The following is a 14,869-nucleotide window of genomic DNA, read 5'->3' as shown; positions in this document are numbered from 1 at the left end:
CATGGTGCTGCCACAGGGGCACAGGGTGAGGGCTGCGGGTTTGGGGAATCCTGGCCCTGAGAAAGATGTATGGATGTAAGGGAGACACCGGGAGCCGAAACCAGTCCCGGGGTAGAAACGGACAGGTCCTGCCCCAAATCAGCCCCAGAGTTCTGGGGTCGCTGATAGCTGCGGGAGAGGAACACGGGTTTGGGGTGAAACCTCCTCGGCCCAGAATCCCCGCTCGGGGCAGCACAGGGGGTCCCACAGCCCGTTATCCTCGTGTCCCGGGGGTCTCACATCTCCTTATCCCGGGGGTCCCACAGCCCGTTATCCTCGTGTCCCGGGGGTCTCACATCCCCTTATCCCGGGGGTCCCACAGCCCGTTATCCCGGCGTCCCTGGGCTCTCACATCCCTTTATCCCGGGGGTCCCACAGCCCGTTATCCTGGCGTCCCTGGGCTCTCACATCCCTTTATCCCGGGGGTCCCACAGCCCGGTATCCCTGCGGACGCCCCGGGGGAGCCGATGGATTCCCGCGGGCCGGTCCCGCCCGCGTCGCGAGATGCGGACGGGGCTCCATCCCCGGGACCGGTGGTCCCCACCGGCCCAGTCCACCCGCCCCGGCCCTGGGGCACGGGCGGCCCCGGGACTCAGCACCACACGACCCGCGCAGCGGGACGGGCCGCAGGACTCGCGGACGCGGCGGCGCCGCCGCTCCCACCCGTTCCCATGGAGACCGGGCCCGGCGCAGCCGCCGCCGCGTTACGGCCACACCGCAGCGGCCCCGCAAAGCCGCTCTCACCGCTTCTCCGGGCTCCAAGCCCCGGCCCCGACCCCAGTGCCCATCCCGGTCCCTTCCCGTCCCTCACCGTCCCCACTGCCGCTGCCGCCGCTCCGCGCACCGGAAGTCGGCGCCGCGCCACGCCGCACGGCCCCCCGCGCGCCCTCCCCGCCCACCAATCACGGGTAGGCCACGCCTCCTCCTCTGCGCTTATCCGCGTTTCGATTGGTCTCTTCTGCCGCCACTCCGCCCCTCTGCCCGCCTCCGCTTCGCGCCCCGCCCCCCGTGCCCTCCTCCGGCCCCTCTTCCTCCGGCTCCGCCTACCCTGCCGGGGACGCGGGCGCTGATTGGCTGGAAAGCGCCACGTCCTCATGCGCGCGCCGGCCGCCGGCCCCGCCCACCGGGGCGCCCCGCGCCGGACTGCGCACGCGCCTGCGGGACGGGCAGAGTCACGTGCGTGGAAAAGGCGGGAAAGCCGAGGCTGGGCTGAGGCAGTGTGTCCATTCCTGGTCACTCCCGGTCACTCTCTGGTCGCTCCCAGCCGGCTGCTGTGGCCCCGCCGAGGGGCTGGGCTGCCATGGAGCTGCAGAATCCCACTGACAGACTCCCTTGAACTGGACCCGCAGGGATCACAGGTCCAGCTGCTGGCCCTACACAGACCCTCCCATGTACGGAAAATCCCGCTGTGAAAGGCACGGTCCACAAAGGAGACAGAGGAGTCCTGCACCTTTAGTCAAACAAGGGAACAGCGTTCACTGGACGATAGCCCACAGACTTTCCCCACTCGGTGCTTGGGACGGCACAGGCCACTTTTATGCCAAACTCCCTCATTTCCCCATTGGCTGAGGTACCAGGAAGGTGGAGCCCTCTCCAGTCACCTACTACGTATTTCCCCTCCAACCTGGCATTTTACCCCAAAGTTCAGAAGTTCAAGCTTATGCAGACCCGTGTCTGTTTCGGGACTCAGAGCTGTCAGAGCTCAGTAACAAACTTGTTGCCTGAAGTTGGTACAGACATTAGGACCCATTTCAAAGACGTTAACACCCATCCCCTCACCCTTAGAATTGTTTGTAAAGACATTAGCATGCATCTTTCCTATCACCAACAGTCCCACCCTGGGCATCGCTGGCAGCGCTGCCCAAATGCTCCTGGAGCTCTGGCAGCCTCAGGACTGGGACTATTCCTTGGGGACCCTGGGCAGTGCCCTGCACTCTCTGTGGGAGAACCTTTCCGTGCTCTACAGCCTAACCCTCCCCTGGCACAGTTCCAGCCATTCCCATTGTCCTGAGGTGTTTGTCAACTGAGCTGGGCAGTTTGTCCAGAAAGATCTGGAGAAAGAATTGAAATATCTCAAACTTCAAGTTGAAGTGGCCAGGGCCTTACCACCCTTTCCATGGGGAAATTCCTGCTGCTGTCCACCCTGAGGCTCCCCTGGCCCAGCCTGAGGCCGTTCCCTCTCCTCCTGTCCCTGTTCCCTGGGAGCACAGCCCGACCCCCCGGCTGTCCCCTCCTGGCAGGGACTTGTGCAGAGCCACAGGGTCCCCCCTGGTCCCCCTTTTCTCCAGGCTCAGCCTGGAGGGAGCTTTCCCAGCTCCCTCAGCCCCTCCTGGGGCTCCAGCCCCTTCCCGGCTCCGTTCCCTGGACACGCTCCAGCCCCTCTCTCCATGCAGGTCCCAGCCACACTCCAGACGTGCCCCAAGCCATGACCACATCAATCCCAAAATAGCCCCAGGGCTCCGCGTCCGAAGTGACGGCCCGGCTATAAATACACCTCGCCCTGGTGTGCAAGGCTTCCTTGCACAAGGTGTGATCCCATCAGCAGGGAATGTCTCCCAGGACCCAAATCCCGGTTTACGGGCTCCCGGCAGCAGCGTCAGGTTCTATTTAACCCTCTGGCCGTGACACACGGGCCGGCGCCGCGGGCTGAGGTCAGCGCCCATCCCGCTGGATGAGCCCTGCCGGGGACACGGCCACGTCTGCCCAGCTCCCCGCAGAGTCACTGCGGAGAAACCGGCGCTTCCAGGGCCGTGATTCATCCCATCCCGCAGAAATGCCTAAATTAGGGCAGCACGAGCATCCCTGGGGCTGCAGCTCTCCCACTCCGAGGGAGCTGTGCCGGGGCAGAGGCTCCCGGCAGATATTTACAGTCAATGAGATAATTCCCACCCTCGGCCTCGCCGGGAGCGGTGCCAGCACTGACACTCGGACACGGCCCCACAGTGAAGTCACAGGCTGAAAAAGCTCAGCCCAAAATTCCTTGGAAAACCTCCCACTGTGTTTTTCCCCTCGTTAAATCTCCCTTGGTGCTGGAATCGCACGGTCTTGAGGGAAGAATGATCCCAGATACGGCACTGAAAGCATGAGATTTTAATCTTTTTAATAAAATACGTCTCAGGGGTTGAGATGGTTTTTTGAACAAAAGGTGGCTCAGGAAGGTTGAAATGTTTAAATTTTTATTAAAATGTAAGTTAAGGGGGTTTAGATGGGTTTTTAAAATTAAAAAAAATGGTTTGAGGGTCATTTTGGATTTTTTTAAATAAAAATGCTTTAGGAAGTTGAAATGTGAGGGGTTTTTTTTAATAAAATACAGTTTAGAGGTGGGCATCAGGAGACTCTGAGGTGGACATTCCCACCCAGTCCCAGGGACACAGAGCAGCTCCCGGCCCAGAGTTCCTGGCCATGGTCCAGCAATGCCCACAAACCCAGGAGATCTGAGGGGAATTTGAGGCCCTTTCTGTGCTCTCCATCAGCTTTCCCCATGGCAAGGGATGATTCACCTATTCCCTCAGAGCGTGCTCCGACCATTCCTAGGGAGTCAAATCCCATTTGATCCATCCACCTTTTTACTCCACGGCTGCCTTTTCTCATGTTAACTGAGCCCGGACGTTCTCTGCTGCTCTGGGAGTGATTTATTGCATTTCCTTACGGAAGTGCTCATGGAAATCCCTTTTCCTCCCCTTTCGGAGGAGCTGAAGGACCTCTGAACTCCAACTCCCTCACAACCCCCCCTTTTTTTTCACACCTCAGACCATTCCCATTGTTTCTTCTTTCAGTTCTGCTGGTTTCTCAACCTTTTAAAGCCATTGACCTGTTGCAGCTGGATCTTCTTTCTCAGTATTTAGCATAAGGCAAAACCCACTTCCAATCCCTGTTTTACTCTCTTGACCTCCCCAGTTTCTCAATCCCACTGGCTTTGCCCAAACTGTGGACATTTAGGGGTTTCTCTGCTCAGACAGCACTGACAGACAACATTTCCCTTCCCCAGTGGTCTTGTCCCACTCCCGACTGTTAGTGAGAGCAGCTCCCAAATTGGGTAAAAATTCTGATTTTCACACCCTTTCCAGCTGGATGTTTATTAATGGGACCTTCAGACATTTCCAAATCCCAGAATTTAGGAAAGCATGTTATTTATTAACCAGCTCTTTGGCTGCAGCCATGTTTGCCTCATTGTCACACAGCAAAGCTGTGCCCAGCCAGCAAAGTTCCAGGGAGGATGGCCTTGGATTTGGGCAAAGGAGAGGGATTTTTATTGGTGTTATCAATCCCCTCCCACGCAGCACAGCCACCACGGGGCCCTGGACACAGATTCCACGCTGGCTTTACCTCTGTCAATTCCCTGAGGAATCCCTGGAGGTAGACCTGGGATGGGCTGGGAAGAGACAAAACACAAGGGATGTGAGAACAGCCCCCAGAGGTCCTGGACTGTCGTACATGAGGAGAGGGCAGGAAACCTGTGCTTGAAATGTGGGGAAAAGAGGATATATGGAAATGTTTTAGCAATGTGGGAGCAAGGCAGAGCCATCTGGGCATGCCTGGGTGGAGGATGAAGGTGTGGATAGTCCGAGCCAAGCACATAGACCTGCGGTGGGAGAATTTGGATGGAAGAGACAGAGAACGAGGGATGGAGAACCTGGGATGCAGAACTCCATCAGGACGCCACTTGGGAGGTGAATCCCGATGGGAAAGGCTGACATGTGCTCTGCTTCAGTTCCCCTCCACCCATGGGAAGGAAGCTGGTGTCAGGAAACCAAACCACTGAGCTGTTCCCAGCTTCTTCCAGTGGCTCATTCCCCATTGTCCCAGTGCTCTTGTGCCTTGTTGTGACACTCTGTGGGCAGGGGATTCCCTCACAGCCTCAGTCCCACACTCCGGAGCAGACCCTCACGGCTGGGCTCGGCCCAATCCCACAGAACCAGCGCCAGGCGTGGCCCCACACGGTGCGGGCTGTGCCCTGTCCCTGGGCCCGCACCGCCGTGGCCCCTCGGGACGGGCAGTGGCTCCGAACGGCCTCAGCTCCCCCAGCGGGGCCGCCGTGTCACCGGGAAAAGCCCAAACGCCGCTGCCAAATGCAGGCGGAACAAACCCGGGCGGGCTCGGGTGGCTGCGGGTGCCCCCGCCGTGGTTTGGAAGGGCGGCGTGAGGGAGGAGGAGGAGGAATCCCAAGGCCGGGGGAGCTCAGGAGCGAGGCGGCTGTGGGAGGATGGATGGGCCGAGGAATGCCCCGGCTAATCCTCCTGCCCGCCGCCGGCTATTTAGGGAAGAACCAAGGAGACCGCGCTCCGCTCCTGGCTCCCCTCCCGGTCCAGCTGGCTGAATCCCGGCCCCACGTCCTCTCCTCCCCCCGCTCCGGGCCAGCCCTCGGCTGAGCAGCCCCGGGGCGGGCTGGGGACCGCGGTGCCCCCGCCCCGCGGGCACAGCGCTCCCGGCCCCGCTGCAGCGGCAGCCGAGCCCCGGCGGGGCGAATCGCGGCTGCCCGGGCCGGCCCGCGTGTGCTGAGCCGGGCTGGGAGCCGGGATGAGCGCCGGGAGCCGGGAGTGATCTCAGGGAGCAGTAATGCGGGGGCGCTGCCAGCCCGGCAGCACCAGCCCAGAAATGTCCTTGTCCCGGCACGGCGCTGTCCGCGGCGCTGCCAGCGCACGGGTCACCCACCATTGTCCTGCCAGCCCCGGGACACCGCCGCTGTCCCCCGGCACAAATCGGCCCCGGGCGCGGCGGTAGCTGGGCGGCGGCCGCGGGCTGAGCGGCTCCGGGCACGCTCGGGTGTGTTTTGAGGAAGGAAAAAGATTTTTGTTCCTGCTGAGCCGGCGGCCCGGACCTCCCGCTCCGCCCTTTGCACCCCAAAATCCCGTGGGCTTCTCTGGGTCACACACTCCCGTTGGATCTACAACCCGAACTCCAAGCGGCTGTTCCGCCGCGTTTGGAACTCCCGGGATCCCGCAGCGGGATGGGGCTGCGGGGGAGACGGCAGCTCCCAGTGCCGGGGGTTTCCCAGCTCTTTCCATCTACTGGGCCTTTGACTGGGAGAGCTTGAGCCAAAAAGGAGAAACTGTATCGGGGAATTCCTGGTTCCTGAGCAGCCGAATTTAATTAAAACCACTTCAATCGTTAAAGTGATTCACCAACTAAATCAACACAATGAGAAACCTCCCATCGATTCTGCCCTTCCCTCCCCGGGTTTGTTTCCCCAGGGAAAGGTCATGGGAGCAGTGGTCAGGCTGGGCCTGCACCCTAGCAAGGGTGGAAGTACCCAGGACAGTCAGTCGTGTGTCCTCAGTGTCCTGCAGGGCTCCAGACCCTGTGTGTGGCTGTCCTGGCACCCTGCCTTTGCTGCAGGACGTCCTGGATTCGATCCCTGTGCCCGGGTCCTGTTTGTGCCCACGTGTGGCTTTGCCTGACCCAGAGAGCCAGGCTGCTCCCCGGCAGCTTCCAGTGCTCATTCCCACGCTGCCCTTGGTCACCCGAGCCCGGAGAACTCCTCTGTGCTGGCTCCCAGCTCCCGGCCCCTCTCAGCGCCCAAGGGAACATCCCGTCACGGCCCCGTGAACTCAGCACCCCCCAAATAGCCCGGCCAGCCTGGCCCCCAGCAGGAGTGCTCCGGCCCCAGCACTGGCCTGCGGATGATCTTACAGCCTGGGAAGCTCCAAACATGCTGCTCCTGCCCATAAAAAGCAAAGGGCTTTGGGCATGGAATCATCGGGAACACAGGGATTGCGCCAGCCAGGGGAGACGCTCCCGGGAGGCAGCGTTGTTGGAAAGGCAAAAGGGCAGAGGGAGCTGAGGCTGGGGGCGGGAGGAGCCCCAAAACGCAGCTCAGTCCTGGCCCTGACCCCTCCAATGGTTTGTAAAACACACCCGGAGCTTTGCTGCCGCCATTTGGCTCCTCGGCCACCTCATCCCGATGGGAATACGTGACCCAAGTCACGCACCAGAACCAGTTGTTAGGGATACTGAAGTGGTTATTTCATTATAGTGTGGCCCCTCTTTTTTGATTGCCCCCAAATCCCAGTCCATCCCATACCACCAGCTCTGGAGACCATTCCAGGGTGCTGGGGAGCTGGCAGAAGCTGTCCCCTCCCGGCAGTGCTGGAGGCACAGGCCCTGGACACCACCTCAGCAGTGGAGCCCATCTGGCTGCAAGAGACTGCACAGGGAAGTCCTTCTCAATGAGAAGCCGAGATTTTCAGGCAGGAAGAGGAAAAACTGGAGCAATGGTCCAATGGATAAAATTGGAATTTAATTAAGTTAAGGAGACATTTGCAAAACTAGAAGATCCAAACCCCTCTCCCAGCACACCACGTGCTGCCCCCCGCCCCCCTGGACACATGTAGAGACAACAGTCCCTCCAGAGCCTCCTGGGCCGCAGCCAGCCCCACTCTTCCACAATTCCCAGGAATTCACCTCCCTTATCTTATCTGGCCACCCGCAGCCTGTCCTCATCCGTCGCCAGGGCCGGCCCGCAGGTCCGGGCGCAGGCGGATCTCCACCAGCCGGACGGCGCGGAGCAGCACGGCCAGCTGGGAGCACACCCGGGCCACCACGTCCAGCACAGGGTCCGTCAGGTCCCGCACAGCGCCCAGCACCTTCAGCAGGAAGAGCAGGAGCGGCTGCAGCAGGCTGTGAAATGCTGCTGCCAGGAAGGGCTTCAGGACATGGTCACCGATGGCTGTCAGGACACCAACCACCAGCGCCTGGATTTGGGATGAAATCCTGGGTTTGAGTGATATTTGCCAGCAGGAGTCACCAAAAATGGGCTGAGACACAAAAATTCTACCATGGGAGAGGAAATGTGCAACAGTGGGACATGGAAGTTCCTTCTCCCAGTAGTGAAGGACTCTGACATCCTCAGCAGCTGCTCCGGCCGTGGCTCTGCGGGAATAGGGCGGCTCACCTGGACCACGGCCTCGCCGAGGAAGCGGATCAGCTCCACGAGGAAGAGGCTGAACACGCTGACCAGGCACCGCGGTATGGCAAAGAATCCCCGCAGCTTCCGCTGAATCGTCCACTCGGAGCTGCCATGGAGAAAAGGGAATATCAGAGCCAGAGAGCTGACTCGACTCATCGAGGGGATGGATCTCCATCCCGGAGTGGATCCGGCATCCCAGGCAATTCCTTGGCAGCCCATCCCATCTCCACAGCCACCAAATCAAGGATGAGAACGCACTGGAGCCGTGTTTCCACAGGCTCTCCCTGTAGGGCCCAAACCCACCTGAAGTAGCCCCAAAACCCAGTCCCTCGGGATGGTACCCAGAGCAGCGGCTGGCCGGGACCCGGCAAGCACCAGCCCAGCTCCGGAGAATCCCGTCCAACACCACCCGGGAGCAGCCCCGGTGTGGGCAGTGCTGAGGCTCCCTCTCATGGCCACCGCCACGAGATGATCCGGGAGATTCGTTCCGGTTTCTCTTTCCAGAAAAATACAAAGTGAAAACGGTGGATTGTGTCAAGCTGGGAGGAAACCCCAACCTACCGGGAGCACCACCATGCCCGGGAATGCAACGGCAGCAGCACCGGTTCGGGAGGGAAGGAGCGACAACAGGATGACCCAAACCCTGAGGTTTGCACCCATTTTGCCCCCGTGACCAAATCTCCCCTTTCCCAGAATCCCAGCCAAGATGCTCGATGCTGGTGCCCACCCACCGAGGACCCCACTCTGCAGAAACCCCCAGTGAGGCCTGAGCAGGCACCAGGGTGGGATCCTTGGGGAAATATCCCTACAGCAGCTGAGGGTGAACTGGTAGCTTTGGTGTCTTTCTTCATCTGGGATCAGGCCCTGGCCTGTGGCCAGACTCACACAGGCTGCAGCTGTCCCTTGGGATCAACTGGGATCCCGGGAAAAGAATGGACAGGGCAAGAACAGGCACAGTGGTGGGATAAGCTGCAGAGCAGTCAGTGATCCAGCTGGGAATCCACCTGCACCGCTCCCCCGGGGATCCACTGGGCTCTGCTCCTACCCCCCTATTCACAGGGATCTGAGCCTCTTTCCCTGGGAATCCACCGGGATCTGATCTGCTCTTCTCCAGGAATCCGCTGGGCTCAACACCCCCACCACCTGAATACAGAGGGATCTGAATACAGGATCCGAAGGCAGAGGTATCTGCTCCTCTCTCCTAACAATCCCCCGGGATCTGCGCTCCTCTCGAGAAACCGTTCCTCGCGGTTGCACCGGCATCGGGACAAAAAATAACATGAAACCCCTGAAATCTGAAAGTTAAGCGGGGCGAGACTGGCCCAAACCCGTCGAGATCCGCGAGTCCCCTTCGTCCCCCCGGGGACATCCCGACGCCGGCAACGCCGGGGACCCATCCGCACCCCCCGCCCCCGCGTGGCAGCATTTAAACGTCCCCTTCACCGGCGGGTCCCAGGGCAGGGGGAATCCCGATACCTCTTTCGGTTCTTCCTCCCGGGGCGGGGCGGGGGCACCGGGGGCAGCGGGGGGGCGCGGGGGGCACCGGGGGGCCCCGGCGTGCGGCGGGACGCGCCCGGCGCCATGGGAGCAGCCCCGCCCCCGCGGCAGGCCCCGCCCCTTCAGCTCCTCGGCACACGACCAGGCCACGCCCACCAGGCCACGCCCCTTCGTTGACGGACAGCGGCCTCGGGGGCGGGGCCTGGCCCCGGGGGCGGGAGCGCGCTGCCACCCAAAGATGAATGACAGCGAGCGTGGCCAATCAAGCCCCGCAAAGGCGCTCCTGTGTTCCCGCCCACCGCGGAGATCCCCGCGCGTCACGTGGAGAGGGAAATGAGCACAGTATATGCAAATATATGCAAATCATATATTAATGAGCGTCTGCCAGCAGCGCGGGGTGACAGCCGGAGAGGGGAGGACGAGGGTGGGGACACGGGGAGGACACAGGGGAGCAAGGGGGGAGCCTGGAGGAAACCCGTGGGGGCCGCAGGGGGAGGGAGGGCACGGAGGGACACGGGAGGGGTGACACGAGGTCGGGGGGTCCGTGTGCCAGGGCACGTGCGGACACGGGGGCCTCTGTCCACGCCCGAGGCGCGGCGGTCCCGGGGCGGTCCCGGCCGGTCTCGCCCCACGCCCACGCCCGCCCCGCGTGCGGAAGCTCCGGGCGCGGCCCCGGGACCGGCCCCGAGCGCAGGTGAGACCCGGGGCCGTTCCCGGTGGGCGCGGGGAGTCTGCGGGTGGGTCCCCCTGGGGAGGGACCCTGTGGGGAGGGAACCATGGGAGTGCGGGGCGATGCTGAGGTGTCCGGGGAAAGCCTCGGGGACGCTTGGGGGACAGTGTCCCGTTCCTGAGTGGGGGCGGCAGCCCGGGCTACCCGCGGGACTCCTGGACACGCCGTGCCCAGGCGCGGTGGCCGCGGCCGAGGACGGGCTCGTCCGTGCGACACGCGTGGGGAGACAGGCGGGGACACCCGGCTCGAGGGGAGCGGGGGTCATATCCCCTCGTGCGGCTTCCGTGACTGTACAGGGCCCACGGTCGGGATTTCACGTGTCGCCGTGTCCCTCATGTGTCCTCCGTGTCCTCCCATCCCCCGTGTGTCACCCCGTGTTCTGCCCTGTCTCTGTGCTCCGCGTCCCTCCTCATCCTGCGACCGTGTCCTCCCCATCCCATGTCCCCTGTCTCTTCATGTCACCCCTGTGTCCCTTCTCCATGTCCCCTGTCTCCCGTATGTTTCCTATGTCCCTCCACGTCCTCGTGTCCTCACTATGCCCCCTCATGTCACCACGTGTCAGCCATCCCTCGTGTGTCTCGTCCCTCCTGCATCCCCTGCCCCCTGTGTACTCCCCTTGTCCACTCCAAGTCCCCGTGTCTCCCATCCTGCGTCCTCCCCTTGTCGCTCATGTCCCTTGTCCCATGTCCGTCCCGTCCCCCTCACGTCCCACATTCCCCGTGTCCCACTCTCCCGTGTCGCTCCTGCCCCCCTGTGCCTCCTGTCCCCTCCCTTTCTCAGCTCCACTTTTCTTTCCCTGAAGCCACCGCAGCTTCTGCTTTCGGGGTGTGGGTGACGCCCCCCAACACCCACGGGGGAGACAGAGCTCGGGGGGGCCTCACCCACCCTCCTGGCCCTGAAAGCGGAACCGGGGCCCGCACGGCCCCTCGGGGCAGGGCCCGTTCCTCTTTCCGGCCCGAGGGCGGCACGGGGGTGACGAGGTCCCCGCCGGTGTCCCCAGGCCATGGACCCCCCGCGGCGGGTGCGCCTCAAGCCCTGGCTGGTGGCCCAGGTGAGCAGCCGGCGCTTCCCGGGGCTCCGCTGGCTCGACCCCGAGCGCCGCCGCTTCGTCATCCCCTGGGGACACGCCACCAGGAACCCCCCGGGGCCGCAGGACCACGACACCATCTTCAAGGTGACACCGGGGGACACGGGGTGGGAGTGACAACGGGGACATGGGAGGGGGGTAATGTGTGATAGGGTGACAAGGGAGGCACGGCGTGGGGACAGCAGGGATATTGAGGGAAATGGAACGGGTGATGCGGTGACATGAGATGGGTGACAATGAGGATATGGGAGACAAAGGACAGGAGTGACGGGGTGATGGCTGACGAGGGACACAGGATGGGGGTGACAAGGGTGATAGGTGGGCATGGGATGGGTGGTGTCAGTGGGGTGGGGTGACAAGGGGGGCCTGGGATGATGGGATGGCGGGACATACAGGCTGAGGGTGGCGGGCGCTGACCCCCCTCCTCCTCCCAGGCGTGGGCACAGGAGACGGGCCGGTTCCGGGCCGGGGACCCGCCGGACCCGCCGCGCTGGAAGGCCACCCTGCGCTGTGCCCTCAACAAGAGCCGCGAGTTCCGGCTGCTGATGGACGGCCCCCGCGGGTCCCCGGCACAGCCCTTCCGCGTGTACGAGCTTTGCGAGGAGCCCCCCGGGGGCGCAGGTACGGGGGCGCTTGGGGAGGGCTTCGAGCAGCCCCGAAGTTCCAGCACCCCACAGGGACCTGACGTCCCACAGGTCCCCCACACCCACAAAGCCCCAGCACCCCACAACGTGCCGGCCCCCCAGCAGCCCCCCACACCCCACAAGAACGTGGCCCCCCACAAGGGACCCGACGTCCCACAGGTCCCCCACACCCACAAAGCCCCAGCACCCCACAACGTCCCGGCCCCTCAGCAGCCCCCCACACCCCACAAGAACGTGGCCCCCCACAAGGGACCCGCCCCCCTGTGAAGCCTCAGTGCCCCATGAGTCCCCAGAACCCCTCAATATGCAAATATTAGTGCCCCAATTCCCTCTGCATTTCTCACCCCCTCTCTCCCTTGCAGATGGGGGGGACGAGGATGAGTATGGCTGCAGTGGGGAGGAAGACGTCAGCCAGGTATCTGGGGGGGCTCAGGGTGGGGAGTGTCCCCAAACCGGAGAAACCTCAGGGCAACCCTGTAACACCCACTCTGCCCTGCAGCTCCACAAGATGACATCCCTGAGCATCGATGGTGAGTGGAGGGCATCGGCTGGGTCGGGGTGGTCCGGGGGGTCGGGTTGCACGCTCTGACCCCCCTCTCTGCTCCAGACACGCAGCACGGGGGGGACCTGCTGCCCCCCTACCACTGGCCCAAGGAGGAGCCCCCTCCCTTTGCCAACTGCTGCCCCCCGGGGGGCCCCTTTGGGCCTCCCCCCCCTTCACTGCTCCAGGGGGAGGCGGGGGGCACCCACGGGGCCCCTGAGCTGCTCCCTGGAGCCCTCGCTGAGACGGGCTCCCCCTTGGACCCCCCGGGGCCCTCGTCCTCCTGCCCGGTGGCACCGACAGAGCAACTGATCCCTGACCTGCTGGTCAGCCCCCACATGCTGCCACGTGAGCAGGGGGCTGGCGGGGAGGGCATGGGAGCATGGACGGGGTGGTCGTGGGTGTGGTGAGGCCACGTGGTGGCTGCAAGGAGTGGGGTGGCCATGGGGTGGTGGCACAGAGGTGGCCACAGGTGTGGGGTGGCCATGGGATGGATGGTAGTGGGATGGATGGGAGTGGCGGCAGGGTCGCTGGGTGAGGGTGGCTATGGGATGGCAATGGGGTGGCTGGTTTGGGGTGACTGTGGGTGCAGACTGGCTGTGGGATGGATGAGGGTGGCCAGGCGGTGCGTGGGGTGGCCAGCTGGAGCGGCCCTGGGGTGCTCCCTGGCCCCACTGACCACGTGGCCCTCTGGCAGTGACTGACCTGGAGCTGAAGTTCCAGTACCGGGGCCGCCAGGTCTGTGCCCTGACCGTCAGCAACCCGCACGGCTGCCGGCTGTTCCACAGCAGCCTGGAGCCCACGCGGGAGCAGGAGGAGCTCTTTGGGCCCCTGACGCTGGAGCAGGTGCGCTTCCCTGCTCCCGACGCCATTCCCAACGAGAAGCAGCGCTTCTACACGCACCAGCTGCTGGACGTGCTGGACCGAGGGCTCATCCTGGAGCTCCAGGGCCAGGATCTCTTCGCTCTCCGGCTCTGTCAGTGCAAGGTCTTCTGGACAGGGCCCTGTGCCGCTCCCCGGCCTGGCCCCAACCCCATCCAGAGGGAGAGAAGGACCAAGCTCTTCAGCCTCGAGGGCTTCCTCAACGGTCAGAGGGGAAGGGAGGGTGTCCCTTGAGGGCAATGGATTGGGATGGAGAGATCAGCTGGGGAACACCAGGCACGTGGGCAGCTGGTGGCATGAGGGGGACAAAGGTGTAAATGGGGACAACCAGATGCAATGGTGGGGACACTGGGTAGGATGGGGAGACACCAGGTGGCACATGGGAACCTGGGGGAATGGGGGGATGGATGGAGCTGGGATGGGGTCACCAGCTGGTTCTGGAGTTGCCCTCAGCTGTCATGGCTGTGGTGGTGGTGGCCCAAGCAGGTGTGAGGCCCTGTCCCATTCTTCACTTGGGTGTCCCTGCAGGCCTCATCCAGTTCCAGAAGGGGCAGACCCCCACCCCGCCCCCCTTTGAGATCTTCCTGTGCTTTGGCGAGGAGTGGCCAGACCAGAAGCCCAAGGAGAAGAAGCTGATCACGGTGCAGGTGAGGGGCTGGCACCTGCGGCTGTCCCGGGGGGCACGAGTGGCTGTCTCTGCCCGTGGTGACACCCGGGGCTCCTGCAGGTGGTGCCGGTGGCAGCGCGGCTGCTGCTGGAGATGTTCTCTGGGGAGCTGTCCTGGTCGGCCGACAGCATCCCGCTGCAGATCTCACACCCCGACCTCAAGGACAGGATGGTGGAGCAGTTCAAGGAGCTGCACCAGCTCTGGCAGAGCCACCAGCGGCTGCCGCCAGCGCAGCCCCTGCCCGGCCCCTCTGCAGAGCCCTGGACACTGCCACCGGGCCCCCTGCCCCACTGACAAGGACACGGAAACGGCCGTGGTGGCACTGCCAGCTGGGGTGAGTCACTCCGTGGCCATCTGGGCTGAGGGGGCCGGGGCCACCCAGCACCATCCTCATCCCTGTCCCTACCCTGTCCCCATGCCCATGTCCCCAGAACTGCCAGTGACCAGCACCCAGGGCTGCTCTGAGGGGAAGAGGACTGTGACCACCCACCCTGGGGCAGAGGAACCAGACCCCCCCACCTTGCATTCCCCAAGGATAATCCCCCTGGGGTTTTGGGGGGAAACAGCATGAAAACAAGGGCTGGGCCACCTTACACCTGGAGCCCCCAGGGATGGGGGATACTCAGCGCTGGGGGGGGCACAAAGCCGCCCCAGCCCTGAGAGAGGAACCAGAGGGACCTTGGGAAGTTTTAATTTATTTTTCAGTTTTTTGATGTTTTTTATTGTCTCGAGATGGCTACACACCCCCGGAGGGAAACCGCATGCGCCCGCCCGCCTTGCCCACACTCGAGCCACCGCCTCCTACCCCAAAATCAAACCAAAGAAAACCCAAAAAAGGGAAAAAAAAAAAAAAAAGAAAAACCCAAACAAGAAAAC

At 63.1% G+C, this 14,869-nt stretch overlaps 1 protein-coding gene across 1 annotated transcript; it reads left to right on the top strand.

The window, feature by feature from the left end:
- Positions 1-10,022: 10,022 nt before the first annotated feature.
- On the top strand, positions 10,023-14,854 carry IRF5 (interferon regulatory factor 5). Its single transcript, XM_066318939.1, has 9 exons — positions 10,023-10,136; positions 10,975-11,346; positions 11,694-11,880; positions 12,266-12,318; positions 12,403-12,433; positions 12,511-12,792; positions 13,142-13,531; positions 13,855-13,973; positions 14,054-14,854. The coding sequence occupies exons 2-9, from the start codon at positions 11,176-11,178 to the stop codon at positions 14,285-14,287; spliced, it is 1,467 nt and encodes a 488-aa protein (XP_066175036.1). The 5' UTR covers positions 10,023-10,136; positions 10,975-11,175; the 3' UTR covers positions 14,288-14,854.
- Positions 14,855-14,869: the final 15 nt, after the last annotated feature.

Source organism: Sylvia atricapilla, chromosome 5 (genome assembly GCF_009819655.1).
Source record: "Sylvia atricapilla isolate bSylAtr1 chromosome 5, bSylAtr1.pri, whole genome shotgun sequence".
Taxonomy (NCBI): Eukaryota; Metazoa; Chordata; class Aves; order Passeriformes; family Sylviidae; genus Sylvia; species Sylvia atricapilla.
The sequence above is the reverse complement of the archived record's forward strand: the minus strand, read 5'-3'. Positions and strand labels throughout refer to the sequence as shown.